The sequence below is a fragment of the Mauremys mutica genome, chromosome 2, assembly GCF_020497125.1.
Source record: "Mauremys mutica isolate MM-2020 ecotype Southern chromosome 2, ASM2049712v1, whole genome shotgun sequence".
In the NCBI taxonomy this organism is placed as follows: Eukaryota; Metazoa; Chordata; order Testudines; family Geoemydidae; genus Mauremys; species Mauremys mutica.
Genome location: NC_059073.1, coordinates 145982553 through 146009259, shown reverse-complemented (window position 1 = coordinate 146009259; position 26707 = coordinate 145982553). Strand labels below are relative to the sequence as shown.

Here is a 26707-nt window from a genome sequence, read left to right as displayed (position 1 = left end):
CAGTGTTTTTGCATACTGATGGATATGTGCAGCTGAACAAACAGATGTGAGCCATCCATGAACAAACCTGGGGGAGTGAGGTTCTGGACCAGCCTCCCAAAAGTAGTTGTTGGAGACAGAGCTGGACAAATTTAGGAGTGTGATGGTAGGATGGGTACTTGTGATGATGGGAGGCAGGGCTCACTTCTGGTTTGTCTTATGTTCCTGAAAGCTCAGGCTACAGGGTTTCAGCCGGCCACTGACAGGGGTCAGGAAGGGAAGGGTTTTTTTAATCTCTTTGCTCTGAAGCATCAGGGATGGCCATGGCTGGAGATGGGACACTGGACTGGGTGGGCCAGGCACGGAGCATTCTTTCTCTCCTGTGCTTGGCTGGGCTGGTTCTTGCTCACATGCTCAGGGTCTCACTGATTGTCAGATGTGGGGCTGGGAAGGAATTTTCTCCCAGGTCATATTGGCCAGGATCTGGGGGGGGCGGTTCACCTTTCTCAGCAGCCTGCGAGTCGGGTCACTTGGTAGGATTATCAGGGTGTATCTCCTTTAATAATTCCCTGCCATCACAGGGACCTGGGGCACTGGGGCATGCCAGTCCCTCCTATTCGCTGCCTGGGGCACAGCATAGTCTAGTCTCTTGTGGGCTGTAATGCTTTAAGCTAATTTGGGTTGTTGGGTAGCCTGTGACCCGCTGGTGGCCAGACTAGATGATCTGGTTGTCCTTTCTGGCCTTAAACTCTATGGTTATCTCTGCACTGGGACCCCATGACGGGGAGGGTCCCAGAGCGTGGGCTCCAGCCCAAACCTCAATATCTCCACCTCAATTTTACAGCCCCGCAGCCCAACCCCCACCCCACCAGGCCAAGTCAGCTGGCACTGGCCAGCCATGGGGGTTTAATTGCAGGGTAAATAGACCCTGGATATATTGGCAGTGAGTTTGCAGCTACAGGGACGATATATGCTGCTATCCCTGCAGTGTGTGTGTAACTGTCTCTTATTGACATTAAATGGGCTCTGTACAATGGGTTAATGGATCATCCCTTAATCAGAGGGCCAGTTCCAGGTGTGCCTCTCACCTGTCCCCTATATAAAGATTCACAGGGGAGTAGGGCTCTGAATAGCTGTGTGCTAGTAGTCAGGTGTCTAAGTGTGTGGTGTGTTACAGTGGCTACCGGTCCTTTGGATTTCCTCCTTTGCCATGGCTTTGCCTTTTGGCATTTGGCCTATATTCATAGGCTTTATCTGGATAGCAGAAGGTAAGAGAAAATTCTGCCTGTTCTATAAAGCTGTTGGCTTTTTCCTGTCACCATTAATAGCTTCTGCTCTTGTGCCATTGAGGGTAGCTCTAGGGGACATGGGAAACTCCAGAGTGTGCTTAAGGCTCTGCTTAAGCAGCCCCTGAGCTGTAAACCTGTAACTTCTGTATGTAATGTAATGTTTGGGACCTCAGTGCTTTCTGCCTCTGTAAATGAGTAATGGATTAGCAAGGAGTGGGGGTGGAGCACACCTCCACATTGGAGTTTGCTGAACGGCTTGGAGATGTGCTGGTGTTTCTGTGGATCAGTGTAAATGTCAGCTGAGAACTCCCACGTTGGTGCTGGGGCTACTCCAAAAGCTCTGAGTCTAATGGAGATGGGCTCAGGAGTGGCTCACTGCTAAGGAGGTGACTCCCTGCTATGGGAGTAGAGTTGTCCGTCCGTCTGCCCACGCAGGCTGATGGGGAAGCTTAATTAGAGCAGCTGCTGGGCTCTACAGTGCAGTTTAGGGCTGCATGTCTGGGTTTGTGGCTTTCATTAAGGACGGTCTCTAACTTCACTCTTGGCTTTGCAGAAAGTAAGATGTCAGGGTGGCTTCCTTCCCAAAGGATCCCATTGGGTAGCTGATAGTATTGATCTTCTATTAATACTATAGTGGAAGCTTTAGTCTTATTAGTGATCTCATCGCCCTCCTATTTTTGCAAGCTTGGCTCTATTGGTGGGTTTGGGTTTTTTTGCTAGGACTTGGTTAAAGGAAATCACCTAGCTTCTTGAGCCAGGAAGCTGTTAAATTTTTCTAGCTAAAGCTATGGCTCTTCTAGCTCTCAACAAGTGATATCTCTGTCCATCTGCCCTGCTCCAAATGGGAGCTCTGAGGAATACTAGCCAGAGAGCAATAGCTGTACCACTTTAAACATCAGGGCTCTGGTCTTTTAAAGACTTATAAGGGTGGGATCCATGGAGGGACTTGGGTACTGCAGTGCTGAGTCTAACCTGTGGGCAGCCTAGAGTTTACTTCATTGTCCTTCTGCTTAAAAGCCCAACTCCCATGGAAAAGCGCCTAGAGACCCAGAATTCATTCTAAGGACTTTCAGCAAGGATTGCACAGGGTCAAACTTCCTACATTCAAGTCCCAACTCCTCCCCACTCCCCCCCGATTAAGTGCCAACTTTACAAAATATGATAAACAAATAACATGGCTATTTTATAAGCAACATACTTTAACTTCTGTTTAGACTGAATTTGTTTTCTAACTCAGTAAAAAGAAACTCTATTACCAAAAGCTTAGGTTGAGTTCACCTGAGTCTGTTAGTCTTTGATCACTAAATGTATAGATTCTGCTGAGTCAAAAGCAACATCTTCCCTCCATTTGCTTGTAGAAATTTTCAGCTGGAAGCCATGCAGACTCCTCTGAAATCACTCATTGAGCTAGTCAGCTGCTAACTGATTAACCAGCCACCTAGTTAATCATGTAGATTTTAAATTAAAACTTGCATGCAATATTTAATAGCAAAATAAATGACCCTTTTCCCCACGGTCTCATTTAAATAAGAGGCAAGCTGGTGAATTGTACTTGTTGAGACCATTTAACTAAAACAGTTTGGCTAAAATCAATCCTTCCCAGTATACAATTAAAATGAGGGGAAATGGGGAGGGAAAGCTTTCTGTAACGAACACTGCTAGGGTTTCCCTTGGGGAAGAGCTAACAATATCATTGGCCTACTGCAAAGTGCTTCAGAGTTCAGGACAGCCCATGTCCTGCTGCTGGGCTCAGCTTCTCCCAGCCTACGCTGGGCACGTGGCTGTTGGCAAAGCAGCTGCCTGACTGCTCGCCCTCATGGCAGCTGACCCCAGCAACAGCGACCCTACTGGCGTACCCAAAACTACCACCCTCAATTCTGGAAACTTCTGAATGTGGTGAGTTCATTGTGCCTTTGCCTAGCAACAATGAACTGGCCCCAACTCCTTCCTATCTCCCTCTCGAGATCTCTCAAAGAGACAGCTCCCTATTAGGCCTGTGGGCTAAAGACCACTTAGGAAATCAAGGAACAACACGGATCCACAAAGCCAAGAGAGGCTCCCTGGGCGATCTCTGGGGAGAGGTGGCTAAGAAGGGGCTCCACGAAGGCCAGTCCACTAGGTAGGGCGCTGCCTAAGCTAGCCAATGAGATGCTGATTACAGTGGTGCATGGTTCTGCATGAGCCATGAACATGAAGTCAGGTGGGCTTGGTCCCCACACAGCATGAGAGGTGTGGTGTGCCCCTATCTACCCTAACTCTTAGCTCAGGGGCTAGAGCCTTCTCTTGGCATGTGGGAGACCCAGGTTCAGTTCCCCCTTTGATGGTGGGACAGGAGAGCACCCTCCCCACTAAGCTGTGGAATGTCCCTCAGTCTCTCCTGTTGAATCGGTTCCATTCTGGGAAATGAGTGACTGGAGCAGGAGACTGGGCCTGGGGTATCCTGGGCACCCTAACCAGCAGCTTGGCCTGGGGGTGGGGAGGCAGCTGAGCCTGGCTCTGGGGGTGCTTGGTGGGGCTGGGCTTCAGGTGGAAGGGGGGAGGCTAGGCTCCCTGAAAGGGGGGGGTTCACCCACTGACCATGTAAGATTTGAACAAGGGCCTCCATTTTCCTCCTCCATTGGCTAGAATTTGAATGGGGCTGGATCCAGTAAGCCACCTCTGAGCATGCCCTGCACGTGATGCCTGGCTTGTGAATTGCTCTAAGGTTTAAGTGCCCGCATGCCTAGAGGGATGGGAGGCAGCTGCGCGTGATTTGCCCTGAGGCAGAAACATTGGTGCTGAGGGAGCTGAGGCACTTACAGGGTTTGGCAGGAGTTTTGGGGATTGTAGTGGTACCAAACTTGGGACTGAAGCACCTAAGGCTGGGCATTGAAATGCCCAAGTAGTCTTGTGGATCTGGGCCTAAACATCTGTCTCTTGACTAGCTGCCAACTTGCCTCTTGCTGATGACCTTGGTCATGCTGCTTAACCTTGCTGTGTCTCCATCTCCCTAATGAGGCTGAAAATGACTAGTGCTTGGGGCAATGGCAGATCCTAGAGGGGCTTTAGGAAGTGACTGAACATAAGGAGGAAGGAGCTTTGACTCTCGGTGTAAAATGCCCTGCAATTCTCAAGGATTTCCCTTGGTAGTACCCAGTCTCAAAGGACCCAATTTGAGACTGCCTAGTGCTCTGAACCAGGCCTGACTCGGAGTGGGTGGGTGATCAGCACTCTGAATAGTTGCCGCCTCAGATCAGGCACCCATGATCCCAAGTCACTCCTGAAACTGCAGCTGGAGTGGTGGTGAGTGGGTTAGATGCTGCTTGGGGTGGAATGGATGTGAAACCAAGAAGCAGGTCCATTCTTGACCTACCCCCAGGGTGGGGTGGAAGTGAAATCTCCAATCACTTATTTAATCTCCCTCCTTCTAGCTCTCCCTACAGGAGGCCTTGGCAACTCCCTCCAGCTCAGAAATCCTCAGCAACATGCTATTGGTATGGCTGGGAATCCACCTGCAAGTGATGAGATCCTCAACATTAACCAAGGTGGGAAATCCCCTTGTGCTTTGAGGCATTTGTGTCTGCAGATCCCTCTGAAATCCATATGCTGGAAGCTCTCCTTGCTGGGACCTGTTCTGCTGGGGTGTCCATGTCTGTCTGACCAGGAATGCCAGCTTCACACCAGCCAGTGTATGCCCTGTACACTTGGGCAGGCTCCCTGCCTCAGCTGGGGCTCTGCTGAGGGTGGCTTATCCCAGCAAGTCTCCAGTGTCTTGGTGTGGTATGGTGCCCCCAAGTCTGGGAAGCCTGAGAACCACCCTGCCCAGCCCATCTCAGGCTGGAGTTAAGTGGCCCAGTTGGTGCACAAATCTTCTGAGGTCGAGCACCAGCAAGAGCTGCTATGCTTTCCACACCTGTCCCACTCGCCTCCAGACTTGGGAGTGGGCAATGGGATGCTGTGACAACACAAGCCATGAGAACAGTGGCCAAAAGAACATCAGACCCAATCTCCCCTGTGGGGGCAAGAGTGTGGTTGGGTGGGGGAGGAGGGGAGAGTGAGTGGCAGTAACGAAGCATGGGCAGTGGACAGCTGCAAATAGCTGTTTGGCTGCCAAGAAGCAGGTCCATGCGACTTCTAACAAACTGGCTGGGTGGAGCTTCCTGTCATCAGGATGCAGGGAATATTCTGACTCTGGGCTGGCTGCTCACCTGGTGATGTAAGCAGGTGAGGTACCTTCCCCCTGAGGCATGGGGTGATCCAAATGATGGGGATTCTCCTACTTCCAGAGCTCATTCCTCCAGAAGCACCAGCGAGCAGCTTCCTACTGGAGGGAGACATCGTCAAGGTGGTGAGTGACCCTCCAGGGGGCGAGGGGTGAATCCATTTGGAGGAGGGGTGGTTAACAAGGCAGGGTCATTGAGGCCATATATGTTGGCAGATCTCTAACCCTGAGCAGGGTGCTGCTGGCAGAACTGGGTCAAGGACTGGGAGCCCTACTGGTGTTAACAACTGTAGGTCCATGCATTTGCTACAGCAGCGGTCAAGCAAGATGCATGCCCTACCCCAGGGAGAAGTGAAGCACAGTGGAGTAGTCAGTAGGGGCACAGACAGCCCACTCAACTAGCTTAGTGTCTTGGCTTTCCTTTTAAAACCTCACTAGCTGTGGTGGTGGCAAAGAGAACAAACTCAATGAAAAACTAGTTCCACTGATGCAGAGATGTTTCACCCCCTTACCTATTGTTTGCAGAGGGCCTGAACAGCTCCACTTGTTTAATGAGTGCTAAATCAGCTATTGTGGTGTGACTTAGATATCAGCATTCAGTATCTTCACTGCTCTGAGCAGTGAAGAGAAGCAATACTGATGCTGGTGTTACAAAGTGTGGGGAGAATGACTCCTGGAGAGGTGGATGTGTCTGCTGTGCAGGGGGGTGACTTCATTTTCCTGCTTGGGAGGTGGGTGGGGGGGTTGGCTTCCAAAAGTCTGGGCATGGGGGACCAATAGGGTCCTCTGAGCCCTGCAGTGGTCCTGGTAGAAGATGGATTGACATGAAATTATATCAAATTATGAAGGAGGAATATAAAAAACACAAGCATGTAGGGATGAAATTAAGAAGACCAAAGCAACAAACAAGATTAAACTAACAAGGGCCATAAGGGTAACACGAACATTTTACAAATACATTAGAAGCAAGAGGAAGACCAAGGACCAGGTGGTAGACAGATGCCTCAAGGAGGACAATACCAAAAATGCTGCAATGGCCAAAGTGTTAATTTTTTGGGTGAAAACACATTTAGCAGTAATTGGATTACTAACATGGTGAACATAGAATATCAGGGTTGGAAGGGACCTCAGGAGGTATCTAGTCCAATCCCCCACTCAAAGCAGGACCGATCCCAACTATTTTTTTTGCCCCAGATCCCTAAATGGTCCCATCAAGGATTGAACTTGCGACCCTGGGTTTAGTAGCTCAATACTCAAACCACTGAGCTATCCCCCAAACATCAGTGTAAATGGGGTAGGATCTGAGTCTAACATAGGGGACAAGTTAAGAATTACTTAGGCCAGGTCTACATTACAGACCTCTCTTAGTATAACTATGGCGTTCAGGGGTGTGAAATCCCCCTGGAGACAGATGTCTCTGGGAGCAGCTCTCCTGTCAGTGTAGTAGCATCTTCAATAAAGGAGCACAGATGCAGCTGTGCCACTGGACAAGCCCCAAAACAAGCTGGCTGTTCTGCATCCTAGAATACTTAAAGAATTGGCTGAAGAGATTTGAGTCATTAACGCTTATCTGAGAACTCAGGGAGAATGGAGAGATTCCCAGAGGATTTTAAAAGGGGGCAAATATTGTGCCCATCTACAAAAGAAGAATGACAACCCAGGCGATTGCAGACCAGTCGGCTTAACTTCGGTATGCAGAAAGATAATGGAGCAAATTTTCTTCTAGGTGCTTGCAAACTGGTTAAGTGATAAGTCAGTGTGGATCTGTCAAAGAAGGATTTTAGGGGTCCTTGACAGGATAAGAAGCCTTGTGAATAGGGATGAAGCAGTAATGTGATACATCTTGACTTCAGTAAGGTTTTTGACATGGTCTCACACAGCCTTCCTGTAAACCAAAGCAACTTAGCCTAGACGAACCTACCATTAGGCACTGGCTGGACAAGTGTACTCAATGGTTCAGAGACCAGCTGGAAGGGCATATTGAGTGGAATTCTGAAGGGATCTGTCCTGGCTCTAATTCTAATCAACATTTTAATAAATGATGCTGTGGAGAGTACACTTAATTTGTGGTGGATACCACGCTGAGAGGGGTTGCAAGCACTTTGGAGGACAGGATTAGAATTCAAAATGATCTTTCAAAAGAGCCTGAAAGAAATAGGATGAAACGCTATAAAGAAGGAATGAGTTGCCCCAAATACAAAATGGGAAATGACTGCCTAGGAAGTACTACAGCAGAAAAGGCTCTGGGAGTTGATGGATCTCAAACTTAATGAGTCGTCATGTATTGGCAAGATTGCTGTAAGCATGACATAAGTAGCTTTCCACTTTCCACAGCACTGAGTAGGACCCTACCAAATTCATGGTTCACTTTGGTCAATTTCAGTCACAGGATTTTAAAATGGTCAATGCCATGATTTCTGCTATTTAAATCTGAAATGTAGTGTTGTAACTGTAGGGATCCTGACCAAAAAAGGAGCTGTGGGGTGGTCACAAGATTTTTGTGTGTGTGTGGGGGGGGGTGTTCTGGTACTGCTACCCTTACTTCTGTGCTGCTGCTGGTGGCAGTACTGCCTTTAGAGCTGGGCAGCTGGAGAGCAGTGTACTGCTGGCTGGGAGCCCAGCTCTGAAGGCCGAGCTGCTGCCAGCAGCAGCGCAGAAGTAAGGGTGGCACAATGTGGTATTGCCATCCTTACTTCTGTGCTGGTGGGACACTGCCTTCAGAGCTGGGCACCTGGCCAGTAGCTGCCACTCTCTGGCTGCCCAGCTCCGAAGTCAGTGCAGAAGTAAGGGTAGCAATACTGTGACACTCCCCCCCCGCCCCCCACCAAAAAAACCATGCGACTCCCCTGCAACTCCCCTTTGGGTCAAGACCCCAATTTGAGAAACACTGGTCTCACCCATGAAATCTGAATAGCATAGGTTAAAAGCACACCGAACAGACTCCATGGGGGGAGATCAGACTTAACAGTCCATGACATGATTTTCATAGCCATGAATTTGATATGGTCCTACTGATAAGGCCTCAGCTGAAGTATTCTGGGCACTACACTCCAGTAAAGATGTGGACAAATTGGAGAGAGTCCCCAGAAGAGCAACAAAAATGAATAAAGATCTAGAACACATGGGTTTATTTCTTCTAGAGGGAGATAGGCCTTCAAGTATGTAAAGGCTCTTATAAAGAGCGGCTGATAAAGTGTTCTCCTTAACACTGAGGATGGGACAAGGGGCTTAAATTGTAGTAAGGGAGACTTAAGAAGTTTGTCCCTAATGTCTAACCTAACTGTCAGGGTAGTTGGCTTGTTCCAGTGTTTACCTAGGGAGATTGTGGAATCTGTCATTGAAGGTTTTTAAGAACAGGTTAAGCTAACACCTGTCACGGGTGGTCTAGATAATATCCCAGTCCAGTCCCCTGCACTCACATGACCTATTGAGGTCCCTTCCAACCCTGCACTTCTGTGACTTTAGGGCTTGCCAATACTTCTCAAGCTGAGCAGAGGGCTTGCTAGAACATCTCCCGTGAGATTCTGGCTGAAGCAGTGTTCAGCTCCAAGGACCTGATGAAAACAGCACCTGGTTCAGGGCTCAGCCATGTGAGCTGCATTGACATGGCTTTATGGGGGAGTGTGTGTGTGTGTACATTGCAAGCACAGCAGCATTAGAGGGGGCTCTCACTGCAGAGGACATGAGATTGCTTCTCCTTATGGTTCACTCCATGTCCTTTCCCTCTGTTCCCAGTACAGTATGTGCAGCTTGCAGCAGCTAGTAGAGTTAAATTGTATGAAGTAGCAGCCAGTGACTAATCTTGACTGGCTGGTAATGGGTGTTCAGGGAGGAACATAGTAGGGGCACACTCAAACTTGGCAGGTTCCTCTAGTCTTGGTGGAACTACTGGTTGGAGAGTCCAATCCTAGGAATACCTGCCCACCAAACCAGCTTGTTTCTCTTCTTCTTGCTCCAGAGCCCTTTCAGAGTGTTTTCATCTGCAAGCCCAAAATGGCCAAAGAGAAGAGGAACTGTCCAAATTCCCTACATCATCTCCTACAAATATGGTAGGTGGTGTCTAGTGCTCAGAAGCACTTTCCTGGAGGGCAGATTCCAGGTCTGGGGTGACCAGCTCTAGCTAGAGACCAACAGGAGAATCCCAGAGGTGCAGAAAGGTGCCTATAACAAGTAGCAGTTGGCCTTTGGCACTACAATGCTGAAAGTCCAGAACAAAGTAACCACCTTGTCTATCTGGCTGGGGTTTCTCTCCCATCCAGCTGTAGGAACACACACTTGGTGCTGCCAGGCCCTCTCTGGGAGGGGTTTCACTAGGGACTAATCACTAACTTATCAGACTTCCTACACCAGTTTGGAGCTGGCTTGTCACCAGTTCCAGAGTGCTCCTGTCCCTCCAGGAACCCTGAGTGTTCCAGCTGGATACTAAAAATGGCCACCTGGTGTTGAGCCACTTGTCTGTTTGACAGGGGCAGCAGAATGCCATGTACATGACTGGAGTAGCTCCAGCTACTAGAGGGGAAAGCTGGTAGGGCTAGAGCTCCATGGCTCAGATGGGCTGCAGTGATGCAGGTGAGTCCTCTTGGTAACATGACACTGAAGCACCTCTGTTCTCCCCAGACAAGCCTAGTGTGAAGATCATCAAGGAAGCATTTGCAGACTTCGCAAGGTTCACATGCATCAAGTTTGTTCCCTACTCGTACCAGAGAGATTTCATCTCCATCATGCCAATGTCTGGGTTAGTATTGAGCCTGAGCAGGTAACTTATTAACTGCCTCCAAGATAGTGCAGTAAAACCTCTCGCTTGCTTCCTGCTCATGCATCCAGGCTTTACCTTATGGTTGTCCCATGCTGTCTAAGCAAACTCCTCTTTGGCTGGTATCAATCAACCCCTCATCTGAAGTTTGATTCCCCTCCAGTAAAATTCCTGAAGCAAGCCCCAACTCCTCCTAAGAAGTTGGGGAGCAGCGCAGAACTCTCTGCTGGAGAGTGAGCTAGCAGAAACTCACTGGTGCTGTCCTACAACCCCCTGCTAGCCAGCAGCAGGAACTTCACCTGGGCCCTTTAGCACCAAAACATGAGTTCCTCCTACTTGAGCTGTAGTAGAAGCTGTAGCCTCTTGACAAGACACTGGAGGGGGAAATGATGCTCCTAGCCAGTGTAACATCCCTCTTCTCCTAGGTGAGAGCAGCCCATCCAACATGCTGGAAGTATTCAAATTCAGCAGGGACTGAACTGGGGGGCTTGGCACTGAAAGCACAGCTGAAGTGACAGGTGCCTGAGCAGTACCACAGCCCCTCCATAGGTGGATCTTCCAGTGTCAGGGGTGATCCCTGCAGTCCTAGGAACTCGAGTCGAATCTCTTCTCCCCAGCACAGGAGCCCTCAGCAGTCTTTCTGCTCATGTAATGGCCCCTCCTCCTAGCCCCCAAGCTCTTGGGCAAAGAGCTTGCCAGCCATGTGACAGAGCAAGGCTGGCAACTCCAGCAGGTACCATGGATGGGGTGGAGGTGGCTCTGTTCCCTGAGTTGGGTCAGCAGAACTCCTACTGAGCTGAATGGCAAAGCTCTTGGATAGGGCAACTTCTCCAATGCCAGGACAGTCTCTAGCTTGGCACTGCCCCTTCTGGCTTGTAGAGATGCTACTAGCTCTCAAACTGGACCTGTCTGAAGCCCAGATCCTGCCCTTGGTGGGATTTACATGGGTATAACCAAATGAGGGCAGTTCCTGATGAGTGTGGAAGCTGCATGGATGGGTTAAGTTCTGCAGCCTCCAGCTTTCCTGCCTTAGTCATGTTTCAGGGGCTGCTCTGCTTTGCAGGGTGCCCCCTCCCCAAACATCTGTCTCTTGTTCACACTAGGTGCTTCTCCAGCGTTGGACGCACTGGTGGGATGCAGGTGGTCTCCCTAGCACCTGCTTGCCTCAGAAGGGGGAAAGGGGTGACTCTGCATGAACTCATGCATGTGGTGGGTTTCTGGCATGAGCACTCCAGAGCTGACCGGGACAAGTACATTAGCATCTCCTGGAATGAAATCTTGACTGGTAAGTCCTCCCCTCTGTTGCCTGAGTCTCACCATTCCAGATGAGCTCTCCTGAAAGCAACTAGTGATTTGGAGAAAGATATTGCAGAAGTTGGAAGTAGCTTGTTTCCATTCTGTACCTCCATGGCTGATCAAATGCATTTCTTTGGGGGAAAGCTAAAGGAGTCTCCTCTACACCCCACGGCTAACAGCCCACGCTCCCACTGCTGGACACCAGGGATCTCCAGTGTAGGATGGTGATATTGCATGTAGAAATAAACTCCAGTTTCATTTGGGTGGGAGTACATGTGCAGAACAAATTCCAAAATCTGGAAACGCATGAATAGGAGATGCTGGACTTCAGAGCCTTTCATTAAGAACCAAGCCACTTAGAATAAGCATAGTCCCTCCTGGTCTGTTAGATTGCTTGGTATTGAGATTGCCCCAATCAGAATAAAAAAATAAAATTTGTCTGCCAATTTAACTGCATCTCACTAGTCTCTTGTGTCTTGAGGGACCAGAAGAGCTGCAATTGGAAGGGCATCAGTTTTGCCTTGCAGTACCCTCTGTACAGCAGCAGCACTTGTACAAGTCCCAGTCCATTCTCAATGAAGCTAGGGTACTAGGCTGTGGGAGTAGATCTGTTACACTCTTGCCTTACAGGCTTTGAAATTAACTTCATGAAATCCTGGAACAGCAACATGTTGGTGAACTATGACTATTCCTCAGTCATGCACTATGGCAGGTAAGCACCATGCAAGCACTCGGGTGGAGTCAGGCCAGTGGCAGTGCTCCTGAGGCTGCCAGCTTGTTCTCCATAACTTCAGCTTTCAGTTTGCTCTTAAGGATGCAAGTAAAACCACTCTTAAATGTGGAAGGAGTGTAAGCCAACGCAGTGGTGCCTGCCTGAGTCTGCAGAGAGCCCAAAATAAGTTGAGGGGCAAACTGCCCCATTCATCTGAGATGTTGACTCAGGTTCCCAATGACTATAGCAGTGCTAACTATTTCCAGAGGTGGCTCTAGACATTTCCATGCCCCAAGCATGGCGGCATGCCGCGGGGGGGCGCTCTGCCAGTCACCGGTCCCATGGCTCCGGTGGACCTCCCGCAGGCGTGCCTGTGGAGGGTCCGCTGGTCTCGTGGCTCCACCAGAGCCGTGGGACCAGCAGACCCTCCGCAGGCATGCCGCCGAAGGCAGCCTGCCTGCCACCCTCTCGGCAACCAGCAGAGCGCCCCCCGCGGCATGTCGCCCCAAGCATGCGCTTGGCGTGCTGGGGCCTGGAGCCGCCCCTGACTATTTCACTTCTATCAAAGCATATAAGTCATGTTCTCTCAGCTGTGAGTGGCATGTCACATTAGTGTCACGAATGGGTGGTGCTTGGGAGGGAGCCACCTCTTGATCAGAGCCAGGAAGAGTACTTCCTTCAAGGTACTTCATGACCCTGATTGCCATATTTGGGGTCAGGAAAGAAATTTCCTCCAGGGCAGATTGGCAGAGGCTCTGGAGTTTTTTTTGCCTTCCTCTGCAGCATGGGGCACAGGTCACTTGCTGGAGGATTCTCTGCACCTTGAGGTCTTTAAACCACAATTTGAGGACTTCAATAACTCAGACATAGGTTAGGGGTCTGTTACAGGAGTGGGTGGGTGAGATTCTGTGGCCTGTGTTGTGCAGGAGGTCAGATTAGATGATCATAATGGTCCCTTCTGACCTTAAAGTCTGAGTCTGAGCATAGAAGGAGAATGAGTCTATAGAGATGCTTCTGTCCACCAGACAGAATAGGGAAGCTTCTAACAGCCTCTCCAGTTACCTTGCCTGTATTCTGAAGCTACTTTTCACCACTACACTCAATGTAGAATACACTGCTTGGAAGATCGCTGCTTCTCCATGAACTACTTGGCCTCCTGACGAATTATTCCTCATTCTTAATTCTAGGTATGCCTTTAGTATGACTGGCTTGCCCACCATCATACCACTCTCCAATCCTTATGTTTCTCTTGGACAGAGGTGGAATCTGAGCAGTTCAGACATTGCCAGAGTCAACAAACTATACAAATGTTCTCCAACTCTGACAGAATCAGGTAGGGAGGAGCTGGGTGCCTTCTGTGCCTAAAGGGCTCCCCTGGGGGAGGGCCATAGTGCATTGTGGGGGCAGTAATGTTTGTGCCAAAGTGCTTTGAAGCCTTTTGTAAGTGCCTGGGGAGTGGGTTCTCTCCTGTGGGAACAGCTAGGTTTGGGGAGGTGGTAGGGCCTGAGAGGGAAGGGGTGGTGCAGGATCAGGGCCCACATCAGAATAGGGGTATGGATGCACTCTGGATTAGGGTGGGTAATAGCTACAGAACAGGTGCTACATGAGCCCATCTTACAGAAGTAGTAACATGCACTTGGCATTAGTGTACTACAGCCATCCTTGGCATGTTGCATAACATGACAGTTGAGACAATGTAGGTACATGAGTGGATCTCTGCTAAACAACTTCTTTCCAGAAAGCCCAACTGAAAGTACTACCCAAGAGAATATAATGGACTTCCTCTCTAATGAGCTGGAACCTTGCCCAACGGAAGAGGAAATCAAAATATCCACCCCCTCTCCCACTGCAGGAGCCTCCTCTCCAAGAACCAAACCCCCTGAAACAGTCCAATCTGCAAGGAGGCCTTCTAGACAAATGACAAGTGCACCTACAGCATGGACAGAGGAGATCATGGGCAGAACTGCAATGGATGGTGAAGGCCTAAATGTCTCTCTGGCTGAACATCCCATAATGGAGTCAGAGACATTTGAACCTACAAGGCTGTCTACCCATGGCATAACTTATCTGGAGGCTACTGGGAAGCCCCCTCCACTTCACATGGAAATGGGGACTGTAGGTCCTGAGGGGGAACCGCTGATTCCTACAAGGGAAGCTTTAGTCCTGGAAACTGCATCCATTAAAGAGCCTGACTTTACTACAGTAATGGCCCCTCCTGCTTGGCTCTCAGAGACAAGTCCCCATAGGAAGGCAGCAGAGGGACTAGGTACTAGAATTCCTACAGATGCTCTTGCAGGGCTTGAATTCCCAGAACTGGTATCTCCTGCAAGAATAACCCCTGTGGAGACAGGGGGCACTAGGCCAAGTGATGTGAGAATAGCAGAGACTACAAGCATCCAAGGAACAGAGCTGGCCTATCACTCTACCTATCTGGTACAGAAGGGGCCCTCTCCAGCAACTGAAGTTGGAGTGGTGACCTTGTCTTCAGACCAAACACAGTCTCTGGAGAGTCAAATTGAGTTGGCCACAGCAGAGATCACCAGCCCCTCAGAGGAGAGTTTAGGGACCTATACAGCACATCTATCTCTGGGACCAACACCCCCTGAGCAAGTACATGCCACAGAAACCCCACATCCAGCCAACACTGAGAAATGGACCACACACCTAGCCAGACTGAGTGACAAATACATAACCACCATGGCACTCACCAGGACCAGGTCTGCCCCGACTTGGGAGACTCCCTCTGTAGAAATGGAGACTCGCACTGTGAGGTATGCTACAGAGCAGACTTCTCTGCTACCCCCTGTACAGAACTGGACCAGCAGCCCAACTAAGCAGGAAAACCAGTCTGCAAGCAGCCAGGCATACAGCCCAGGGAGTCATGAGCAAAGCACCATTGCCATTCCTACCAGTGGCATTACAGAGACTGAGCCCACAGAAGTGATGCAACCTACATCATTAACTACCTCCTTTGAGATGGTTCAGAACCACACAATTTACCCAGTGCAAATAAGAATGCATGGGGCCACAACTAGGCATAAAAAAGGTACAGCCTTGTCTTTATCAGAAATGGAAACCTCCTATAGAGCACCTCTGACAAAAGCTACCTCTTCCATGGAGACCCAAGCTGAGCTGGGATTTGTAGAAGCCACAAAAATCAAAGCCAGCTACCAACATGGCTCTCCTAGCCTAACAGAGGGGACTCACTTTCCAGTGACCAAAGTGAAAGATGCTGAGTATGCTACAGAAGCAGAGACCCTTCCAGTGGATTGGGGCTCCCAAGCCTCTGAACCAGCTGAGATTGGTATGCAAGCAACTAAAACCAACTACAGAAATAAAGAGAGGGTGCACACTAATAAATTTCCTGTTGGAGGAACGTCACCCACAGCAATTGGACCGACATACACAACACCCTCTCTGGAGGCTTCTGAAAACCCCATAACAAACCCACCCAATGCAGGGCCTGCAGAAGCCACAAGAAGTGAAGCTAGAAACCAAGCTACCTTGTCCACTAAAAGCTCACCTGAGATGGGGGTACAAGAAGCCAGTAATGCACCTCCAAACAGAAGGAGAGGACTAACTTATACACCTGCTTCTGTGTTAACATCCTCCACAACAACTGAACTTAAATTCATGGAACGTCCTACAAGGGAAGTGTCAGGCCTGGAAACTCCAGTGGCTCAAGCCAGCAGACCAAGTGAGATGGTAATTACAGGAGTCTCTCCTGCTTGGACTGAAGCTAAAGACCAATTTAGCTCTTCTGCAACAAGGGAGGCAACGCTCTTTCCAATAAGCAGTGCTACAGAGAAGATGTATTCTCCTCAGATTATCCAGTCTGCCAGCCTACCTGAGGTGGAGATAATGGGAGCTGGACTAGTCTCATTTACCCCTCCACAGTCAAGGCCAAGGACTGCACTGGTGCCATCTATAGAAATGCTTGAGCTGACAGTTCCTGAGAAACTGACCCCTGTCCATACTGAACCCACAACTAACCAAGCCCAAACTGGTGTAAAAAATATCAGTCTAACCTTAGTGGGTGAAATGATTTCCTTACAAACTGAGCCCACCAAAGCAGCATATCCTACAGAGGGACCCTTGCTGCTGCAGACTTTGCCACAGATGTTCAGCTCAATTGAACTAAGTCTCAAAACTTCAAGTATGCAACAAATGCATGCAGCTGTGCGTTATGGGGAAAGCCTGACACCCCTGGAAGGGATCCCTACAGCTTCCATTTCTGCATGTGAGCTGTGCCATTCTACAAAAACTCTATCCACTCAAACTTCTGAGACACCTACACGGAGATCAGAGGAAGCTAAAGGAAAAACCTTCCCTCTCCTTATGGGATCAACACTGCCTGCTGAAAATGAAACCTACATGAACCTTTCTGCCATGGAAACTTCAGAGAGTCATGCAACTGAGCTACAAACTACAGAAGTGTCACTATCTCAACTGCCTCACTCTACCCACGTAGAAGGAACAAGCTTTCCTATGGCCAACGCATTGGAAGCTGTGAACACTCCACTGCTGGGCACTTCTGAGACACCAACCGCTCACTCCATTCTCACCTGGGAACCCATAGCCCAAGTAGGGTATAGAAAGCAAATGACTCGGTTCCCAAAGACAAGCCCACTGAATGCAGAGCATTTGACCAAAATGGCCTCTTTGGAGGCCACAGCTGAGTCTAGGCTTGTGGAAACTACTGGCACTGGCATGGAAGCAAAAGAACATGGCTCTCTAGCAGAAAGAACCTCCCCTCCACTGAGTGGAGCCCCAGAAGTAACATTCTCTCCAGAGACTTCCACAACCAACTCAGCTGAAATGGGTGTTCAGGAAGCAATAAGCACCCACAGAAAGAGAAGCAGATGGGCCAGTCACACCGTTCACTCCATAGAGAGACTTTCGCAGGCTACAACTGAACCCACATATGTAATGGTCTCTGAGGAACCTGGCAACCCAACAATCAGCCCAGACTATCAGACTGCAGGAGTGATGAGCACTAATGCAGGAAACCAGCACAGATTGTCAGTATCCAGCAGCAGAACTGGGATGGGAGCCCAAGAATTCAAAGGTGAACCCAGGAGGGAAGGAAGAAGACCCAGCCCTACACTCCCTTCTGTGGGAAGAAGAGAAATGGCTCCACTTCTAGGGACTCTAAAGAGTAAAGTCATGCTCCTTCAGGGAAGTAGGCTCAGGAAAGGCCTGTTCCCCTTGAAACAAACCCAACCATTTCTGGGAATGAAGTCTACTGAATCGGTGACGACCACAGAAGAAGCTCCGCTCCCCACAGAGACCTGGCAGCTGCACCAAGCACAGACAGGCCCCAATGTTCCTGATATGCTTTCCCCAAGAACAGAGCAGGCCACAGGGGCTCATCCTGCTATGGAGGAGACTTCTCTACCCCCTCCACAACTGACTCCTGCCTCCCCTGAGTCAAACAAGCTTATGAGCTACAGAGAAACACATGCCACAAGCCTCCATGGAGAGAAGGCTGCACCAAGTATCTTCCCTCTAGAGAGAGCTCCCTCAGCAAGAACTGCCAGTCACATCCCCCATCCTCTAGAGCCCTGGGGGAGCAGGACAAGCCACCCAGTTGAAATGGGAGTACAGGAGGCTGAGAGCTACAGAAAGAGAGGTCGTGAGTTCAGGCCTGCTCGCTCTCCTGCCAGGGGGAGAGCACCTGCAGTAACTGAACTGTTTTGTACAATGGTGCTGGTTACAAAAGCAATAGAGGATCAAGGGATGGAGATAGAAACACGCATGCAAGGAACAGAAGGTAGAGGGCAGCCTGCTGCCCCTACAACAGAGGGAATGGTACCTGTGGACACTGAAACAATAGAAGGCGTGTATACCTTTCCAGAGGCACTTGGGACTCAACCCACTAATGCAATTGAGGTGGTGGGTACAAAAGAAGCCCCAAGTAGCTCCAGAAAAGGGGGCAGAGGAGGAATTTCTAGGCTGACTCCCACTGGAATGCCAGCAGCAGCAACAGAGAGTGACTTGGAACCTTCAAAAGTAACATCCACCCCAGGGCACCTTGAGACCCAAACCATCAGCCCCACTGAGATGGCAAAGATGAAAATCCCAGTCAGCCAAAGGAAAGCTTGCTTGACGACAAAAGAAATTAACTTGCCAGTGACTGAAGTGGCATATGGCCAATTCCTGGAGGCTCTGACCAAAACCACTACTCAAGCTGAGCTGGGGCTGGAAGAAGTCAGGAAGAGCCCTAGAAAGCAGGGTAGGGTGTCCATGCCTGTAGAGGGAACTAAAGCCATGTCTGTAATGCCCTCTCTAGAGACACCCAAGGTCCCAGTAACAAATCCAAGCACTGGGACTGCAAATGCTACAAGCATTGGTGCTAGTCTCCATGATACCTCACATGTTCTGAGCATATCAACTGAGATGTATGTTCAAGAAGCCACAAGCGGCCATGGACCAAAAAAGGGAGGACACCCCTACACTGCCACTCCTGCTGGCACATGGCCTGTAACAAGGGAGTCAGAACATAGAGGGCATCCTACCAAGGAAACCCTTGTTCAGGAGACACAATCCATCAGCCCACCTGGGAGAGGGGCTACAGAAACCACTTCCACACAGACCAGAACCCAAAACCTCTTGAACACTGAAGAGGGAACGCCCATTGCTACTGAAGTTGTGCATTCCACCAGGGTGGTGCTGCTTCTGGAGGCTCCTGAAAATAAGACTGGTCTAAGAGAGCTGGCAAAGGAAGAAACTAGTAGTTACAGAGAGGAAGGTGGTCTGTCTACTACCCATCCTCTGCCTTCAAATACCCTAAGCACTGAAACTGAGCAAGTGCAGTCTACACAAGTAAATAAGCAGATGCTTCCTGAGAACTGGCCCACCAGTCGCCCTGAACAGGGGACAGGCAAACCCACAACCCAAACAGGTGGAGAATATACCAGACTAACCTCAATGGGTGGAGTGCCTTCCCTAGAAGCTGAGACACACTGGTTTGATCTTGCAGAGGGAACCTCACTGCAGCAGGCTTCACCACACCAAACTTTCAGCCCAACTGAATTGCAAATTGAAACTCTAAGCAGCCAAGGAACACCTGCAATGATCCTCCACCAGGAAGAATATGGCCAAACACCAACATCCACAGAAGGGATGCAACCTGCAAAAATGGACGTTTTAGAACTACAAGGGCTTTTTACAAAGTCTGTATCCACACAGTCTCCTGAGACCCCAACATCAAGACTAGAGGTCAGTGTCTTCCACAGAAAGAAAAGCAGAGGAAAACCCTCTCTCCTCTCCATAGGAACAACACTGTCTGCCGAAAATGAGACTGACTTGGCGTCTACCAAGATAGCACTTGGTACAGAAGCTTTAGCAGGTCAAACCACCAGCCAAATTGAGCTGGGAATTACAGAAGTTTCACTAGCACAACTGCTTGGCTCTCCTGCACCTGTAGAGAGGAGAAGCTTTCCAGGGGCTGAGGCAACAGAAGCTGTGAATAAAGTTCCCAGCAACAGTACAGAGACCAGGGAACCAATTCCAACAGCAAGGACTCCATCTGCAGGCACTGAAGCCACAAGACAGTCTTATTCCACTACAGTGAAGGCTGCTGAGACCCCTAGCAGCCCAAGTGAGAGGAGGGGGTACACAGCTACAAGTGGCTATAGAAAGAGAAATGGAGAGCAAGCCTATACCCATTCTCCTATTGGAAGCATGTCTTCTGCAGGAAGTGACACAACTCATACCAGTCCCTCCCTGTGGCCTTCCTACTACCAAACTGCACTGGCTTCCACAGAGCCTGTGAAGACTCAAATAGAGCCTGGCGCTCCATCTCCTGTTGGAGGAATTCCATCTGGAGAGGTGGAACCTACATATATTGGATCTTCCCTTGAGACCCAAACCCCAAGCCCACCGGCAGGAGGCAATGGCAGGAAATACACCTCCATCAGCAGAGAGCATGTAACACCAGTGAATCACTGGGATCTGGGAAATATCTCTGCCCCAGAATGGCACTCGAGTCTATCTGAGAAATGGGCTATCAACACCACCAGACTGGTCAATGGCAAACGGTCAACCCCACAAGCACAGGCTCACAGAGAGAGAACTACCACCCACTCTGCAGTGGGAGTGATGCCAACCCCAGGCACTAAAGAAGAACATGGCATAAAAGTGACTCATTTGAAACGGGCTTTTCGAAAGCCCCCCAGTGACCTGGTTGCAGTGGACCCAGAGCTCCTACACCTTGTTGGCAAGAGGTCGTTGCCAGATCTAGGGGAAAGCCCAGCCCTGCCCCATGACAGCAATCCAGATCTCAAAGTGATTACTCTGACCCGTGGGGACACACAAATGCAGAGTCCCCTGCTCTCAAACTCTCTGGAAAAACTAAGGGCAAAGGTTCTAGAAGCATTCCAGAAGAAACACATCCTGTTGCCAGAGTTTCAAGCATCCCCAATCACCAGATTATACCCAGCTGCCAAAGAGATCAAGAGTGTTCCTTGGCTTGAGACTGGTGCCACCCCTGCTGCTGCTGCTCCTGACCATAAGCATGGGCTCTTCAGACCTAAAGAGCGTCTCTTCTCAGACAGGGGAAAGACAACTAGCCTGACTCCATTCCTGCTTTCTGCTGAAGCAGTGCTGGCAAGAGCAGCTCCTGCCATGGACAAGCCTATTGCAGCTCCTCTTCCCAGGAGGCAGTCTAGCTCTGGTAAACGTGCCCATCACATCCTACCAGCTCAAAGGGCTACAGTGCAGCCTGCCTGGCAGGTCTGTGACTTTGAAAAGGACTTGTGTAGCTGGCAGCAGAGCGATACTGATGACTTTGACTGGATACTTGCTGGGGATAGACCTTCTGCTAGATCAGCAATTGGTGGCAACCTCTCTGAAGAAACACATTCTCCCTCTGGGGGTAAGTTGTGCTATCTCTTGGCAGGTCTCTGAGCAGTGGGGTGGGAGTAACTGTGTGCCATGGGATCCAGGAGTGACCTGCTTAACCAGCCCTTGTGGAGAGCAGGTCAAGTACCACAACCTTATCGGCCAAGTCCATGGAGCAAAACACCAGGGGAGTCTCCATTGGGACAAACTGGTGTTGGCTGCCATGGTAGCCTTCCCTTCTGGTGACTGGCAGTGTGCTCCACAGGAGGAAAGGAGCCATGCCAGACTGAGCATGCTGCCCTCTGACCAGCACTGCTTGGCTGATTAATCACAGGGAAAATTCCTCTTGCAAGGGAAAGGCCCCTCTTGTATGAGGGCTGGAAGTGCCCAGCCTTGCATTTGGTTATAGGCCTGGGAGGACCAAAGTAGCTGGTACAACTCAGTCCTATTCTCTCTGACCTCAGTCCTAGCAGTGATATTTTTTTTTGCAAGAGTGGAAGCTGAGCAATGGGAAGAGAAGGGACTCTAACAAAACCCTACAGTCAAGTAACCCAACTATCCTCTGACTCCATGTGGAGAACAGAAGTCTTAAGACCACACATTAGAAAGCAGGGTGTGGAGCCTAACTTCTGAGACTTTCCCAGAGGGCCCCTGGCAAAACTAGGGTGACCAGATGTCCCAATTTTTATAGGGACAGTCCTGATTTTTTTTTTCTTGGAGCTTTTTCTTACATAGGCACCTATTACTCCCCCCCCACCCCCAGTCCCAATCTTTCACACTTGCTATCTGGTCACCCTAGGCAAAATCAGTGACAAGCAGAGTTGGTATTCCACCTCTAAGTTCTGAGGCTTTCATGCATCCTAAACAAATGCGAGGCATGAACCATCCCCTAAATTCCTTTGCAGCTCACTTAATAGCTAAAACTTAGTATCCCTGGGGAGCAAGCAGTGCTAACGTGGACAGATGCCCTCTATGGGTGTCCACCTCTCCAAATGGAATGGGACTTCTACAGTATCTGTATACTCAGCCCACCACAAGCCAGGAACTAGACTCCTGAAAGCCTAACCCTAAAGCCATTTGGAGGATGCAAATTCTCACTTCTGGGTTACAAAACCCTTAACCCCATACATGGCTGAATTACCAGCTCTTCCATGTGCCTTGTCAGTGTATGTATATGAGATTGAACACCTGACCTGTCTGCTTGCTACCATGGCAGGAAGAAATTTCCTAAACAGGAGGGGCAATTGGGGAGGATTACTACATTTTGATTCAACTTGTCATCTTCCACCAGGCGGTTACATCTCCCTGAAGTCCCCTTCTGCCAGACAGACCACAGGACATAAGACTTCTCTAATCAGCCCCATCCTGCATAGGATTGGATGCATCCGCTTCTGGTACAGCCCCCTGGGCTCTGTCATGGGTAAGCCTGGCCTTGTGCCTCTGACAAGGCTTGAGAGAATGCAAGACTGACTAAATCAATACACTGGCAGCAAGCTTGGTCTTAATAAGCACCTGCTCTACCACATCCTGGCTGGGGAAAGGAGGTGGGGCAGGACTGGCCCCTGAATTCTGGGCACAGCACTGCATGGCTTTGTCTAGAGCTGTAACAGATGCTTCCCATATTAGGCCTTTGGAAAAGCTCCCCCAGGGGCCTACGCCTGTGTCTAGATCAGTGGCTTTCAAACTGTCAGGACCCCAGAGTGGGTCCCAACTCCCTTTTTTAATGGGGTTGCCAGCACTGGCATTAGACTTGCTGGGGTCCAGGGCTGAAGCCTGAGCCCCACTGCCTGGTGGGGGAAAGCCCAAATGCTTCCACCTTTGGGTGGTGGGGTTGAGGTTGTAGGCCCCAACCTGGGGCTGAAGCTTTGGTCCCCTTCCTGGGGTCATGCAGTAATCTCAGTTGTCAGATGGGGGTCGCATTGCAATGACGTTTGAGAACCCTTAGTCTAGACTATCGTGTATCCCATGCACATGATGCCTTTTTGGTGTAAGCGTGTGGTATGTCTAGTGGTGGCCACTATACTAGCTAAACACTTGCCATTTATACATGAGCTACAACATGGTGGAAGTGACTATTCCTATGAGTAGCCCATAACTCTCATCTGCAGGGGGCTTTAGGGAAGGGACAGGGACCACATTTGGTTTGTGTTACTGGCCTTTATTGGAGTCCATAGCCTGTTGGCACTAGCTGCTTGCTTGAATTCTCTCACCAGGCACAATAAACATCTATATCAAGTTGGCAGATGCCCCTGAGTGGCACAGAATCTGGTCTGCCAAGGGGAAGCAGGGCAGAGACTGGCATCAGGTAGGCGTGGAGACCTCGGAGTCACAGAAGCTGCAGGTGAGAGCCCCTCTGGGTTGGTCTTAAGTCTCGGCTATCTCTGGGTGGGGGGGAGGAAGCCATATGGTGGTGGTCAGGAGGCTCTTTAGGAAGATGCCTGGTAACTTCAAGGGGAACAGCTGTGCCCACTCCGCTGCCACCTACAGATCCCTAGCTGAGAAGGCTGTGGGAACTAGGTATGTGCCATAAACAGCAACACTTCCTGCTGTTGGCACTCGTGGAGCCCAGCTCAAAGCCATGATCCACTGACATCTCTCTCCTCCTGCAGGTGATGGTGGAAGGCGTCATTGGCCCGGACGCAGGGAGTGATGTTGGCATTGATGACCTGTCTCTCTGTGTGGCAAAGTGCCAGGGAGGCTGTGACGAGCTGATTGCTTTATACAAAAAGTGAAATGAGCAACCAACTAAATAAACCTTTTTAAAGTGCAAAAGGGTTCAGTCTTTCATGGGGCTGGACTGATCAAACCTTGGCCAACTTGGGCTGATGTCCCATGTGCCAGCACCCTGGAGAGGTCTGTGTGCTGACTGAAGCTTGGGTTTCTGACAGCTGGGTGGGTGGCCCTGGGAGGAAGGACAGCTGGGCTCTTAGACTGGGGAGGTGGAGCTTAGCCACTCAGCAAGTGGCTCATCTCCTCAGCCCTTGGGGAAGCACTGGGGGGGTTGGACTCATTGCTGGCATAAGAGCAATTAGACCTGCTTCAGCTTTTTCCATTTCACTCTTTTTACAAAAAAGGGGCCTTTCTCCCCCACTCTAGTGTGTTTGAAATATTCCTCTTCCTAAATGTTCAGTTTTCAAAGGGGTGGGTGAAAATCAACACACTTCTACTGAGTGCCTTGGTTCTACTCAAACTAAACTTTTAGGGAACTTCTGGTAGGGGGTGGGGGAGAGACAAGAACTGGCCTCTTGCCCAGATCTAGAGCCATCTCAGAGAGCATGGGTAGCTAACCTAGCTTCAGGCCAGTCATGTTGGAGTGGGACCTGCCTGAGGCAGGCTTGGCTTGGCTCAGCTCAGAGCAGTGAGATTGCCTGCAGGGGGTGGGAGTTTTGGCTTAGCTTACATCCCTCTGCCACTGTTCAAAGCTGCTGGCACACAGCGATACTGACAAAATCCAATAGCCCTGGCCTTGCCTACACTCCAACTGGAGCTAGTCACTAAACAGGTTAGTTAAATCGAGGGACTGGCACCAGAATAGCTACAATGTTTTGAACCATAAGGGCCTGTTTCTTAGAAGGATTTATCTAGATGGGGTAAAGTGTTGGAGTTTAGGCTGAGCATTGCTAGTTTGTATTAACTAACCCTTCCCACATGTCTGAACTAGCAAAGAGTGACTAGCTTTATGGAATAAAACAAGGGTGCTTACCTGGCTTTAAACTCTCCTTCATGTAGACACAAAGCTAGAATCTCCACACCCTGGCAGGAGGTGAACCCATACTGACGGCTTCAGGTTCACCTCAACCCGATGCAATAGTGCATCTGATTAGCCCTCTCCATGCTAGGGTCTTAAACACCTTAGCTCCCACATTCTCTACTGTCCCTGGTCTACTGCAGTATAGACATATGGCCTTGGGCTGAAGCCTGGGCTCCAGGAGCCTGGGAGGGTTCTTAGGCTCAGGCTCCAGCACAAGCCTGCACATCTACACCCCAATTAAACAGTCCATAAACCTAAGTCAGCTGACTGGTCAGCCATGGGTTTTTAAGTGCAGTATAGACTTACACTGGGTAAGAACCACTGGCTTAGCTCAGAATTTTGTTTGACTTGTAAATATAGGCACTGACTCTGTGGGTGCTCTGGGGCAGGAGCACCCAAGGGGAAAAATTAATGGGTGCTCTGCAGCCAAGCTCCTCTCACCCACCTCCTCCCCTGAGCATGCCATGTCCTCACTCCTCCACCTACCTCCCAGTGCTTCCTACCCAACTTTAGCATACTCTGGGAGGAGGAGGTGCTTAGGAGAAGAGGTGGGGCCACGGTGGGGATTTGGGGGAAGCAGGGGCAGCTCTAGGCATTCCACTGCCCCAAGCAGGGTGGCGCACCACGGGGCACACTCTGGCAGTCGCCAGTCCCGTGGCTCCAGGGGACCTCTTGCAGACATGCCTGCGGAGGGTCCGCTGGTCCCACATCTCTGGTGGACCTCCCACAGGCATGCCTGTGGAAGCTCCACTGGAGCTGCAGGACCAGCGGACCCTCCGCAGTCATGCCTGCGGGAGGTCTGCCGGAGCCGCCTGCCACCCTCCTGGCAAAATGCCACCCCAAGCATGCGCTTGGCGTGCTGGGGTCTGGAGCCGGCCCTGGGGGGAAGGAGTTGGAATAGGGGCAGGGAGGGGTGAAGTTGCGGTGGGGACTTTGGGGAAAGCATTGGAATGGGGCCAGGGCAGAGGGAGGTCAAACACCAACAGGAAAGAGGGAAAGTTGGTGCCTATGCTTGTAACCATGCTTATTGACCAACTTTGATCTTGCATACATCAGTGTAAATCTAGAATAAATGCAGCACAATCCAGATTTATTCCAGTTGTACACTAGGATAAGTCAGGGGAGAATCTGGCTTATTTTCCTCTTCCCTAGTAGTATTGAGGAAACTCTAATGGGACTCTGCCAGGTGCAGTAACATGCATCCTGCACCAAGGGGGATGGGCTTGTAGTCCCTCCACTTTCTCTGGCACCTGCCAAGATTTTCTTTATCTCAGTGGCACAGGTATAGCTGGCTCCCTTACAAGGTCATATCTTTCCATGCAGGAGCAGTGGGTGTTCCCTAAAAGTGGGGGAAGGCACACTGGTGCCCAAATCATGGCCCTGGCCCTGCCTCTGCTTGCTCCTTTCCCTCCCCATCGCTTACCCTTATAGCCAGTGAAGAGGGAGGGTGTAGCCCTTTCACTTTTAAAAGTGATGGGGCCATGGCCCTCTAGCCAGCTTCATTCTGGCACTCCTGTTTCAGTGCCCATGTCCACAAAGACAAAAATGTTCAAACCAAGGTGCCTAACATTAACTACTTAAATAAGAACAGCCATGCTGGGTCAGAGCAGGGGTCCATCTAACCCAGTATCTTGTCTGCCAGATGCTTCAGAGGGAATGAACAGAACAGGATCAATCCTCTGTTTCCAGTCCCAGCTTCTGGCATGCAGAGGTTTAGGGACAACCAGAGCATGGTGTTGTATACAGGGCAGGTGCAACCTATTACGTGACCTAGGGGGTCGCCTAGGCCACTAGGATTTGGGGGGCAGCATTTTCTTCAGCAGTGACCGCAGCAGCTGGATCTTCGGCCGCCCTGGTCACCACTGGTATTTAGGCAGAGGGA

General features: G+C 50.1%; 1 protein-coding gene across 5 annotated transcripts; it reads left to right on the top strand.

The window, feature by feature from the left end:
• Window positions 1–1116: 1116 nt before the first annotated feature.
• Window positions 1117–23866, top strand: ASTL (astacin like metalloendopeptidase). 5 transcript variants are annotated; one of them, XM_045006707.1, is made up of 12 exons: window positions 1117–1247; window positions 4679–4792; window positions 5534–5595; window positions 9428–9518; window positions 10087–10204; window positions 11326–11507; window positions 12149–12230; window positions 13418–13563; window positions 13969–21108; window positions 22366–22494; window positions 23288–23415; window positions 23684–23865. In XM_045006707.1, the coding sequence occupies exons 1-12, from the start codon at window positions 1190–1192 to the stop codon at window positions 23804–23806; spliced, it is 8373 nt and encodes a 2790-aa protein (XP_044862642.1). In that variant the 5' UTR covers window positions 1117–1189; the 3' UTR covers window positions 23807–23865. The 5 variants fall into 5 exon arrangements, with proteins under 5 accessions (XP_044862642.1, XP_044862643.1, XP_044862646.1 ...); XM_045006708.1 differs by having other exon boundaries at window positions 1119–1247; window positions 4691–4792; XM_045006709.1 differs by having other exon boundaries at window positions 1175–1247; window positions 23288–23379; window positions 23684–23866.
• Window positions 23867–26707: the final 2841 nt, after the last annotated feature.

What these genes read in the sequence shown, in the direction of transcription:
- ASTL (XM_045006707.1), top strand. Translation starts at nt 1,190, where the DNA reads ATGGCTTTGCCTTTTGGCATTTGGCCTATATTCATAGGCTTTATCTGG. An exon ending in TCCAACTCTGACAGAATCAG is followed by an intron (nt 13,564 to 13,968) that starts GTAGGGAGGAGC and finishes ACTTCTTTCCAG; the next exon opens with AAAGCCCAACTGAAAGTACT. An exon ending in CGGAGTCACAGAAGCTGCAG is followed by an intron (nt 23,416 to 23,683) that starts GTGAGAGCCCCT and finishes CTCCTCCTGCAG; the next exon opens with GTGATGGTGGAAGGCGTCAT.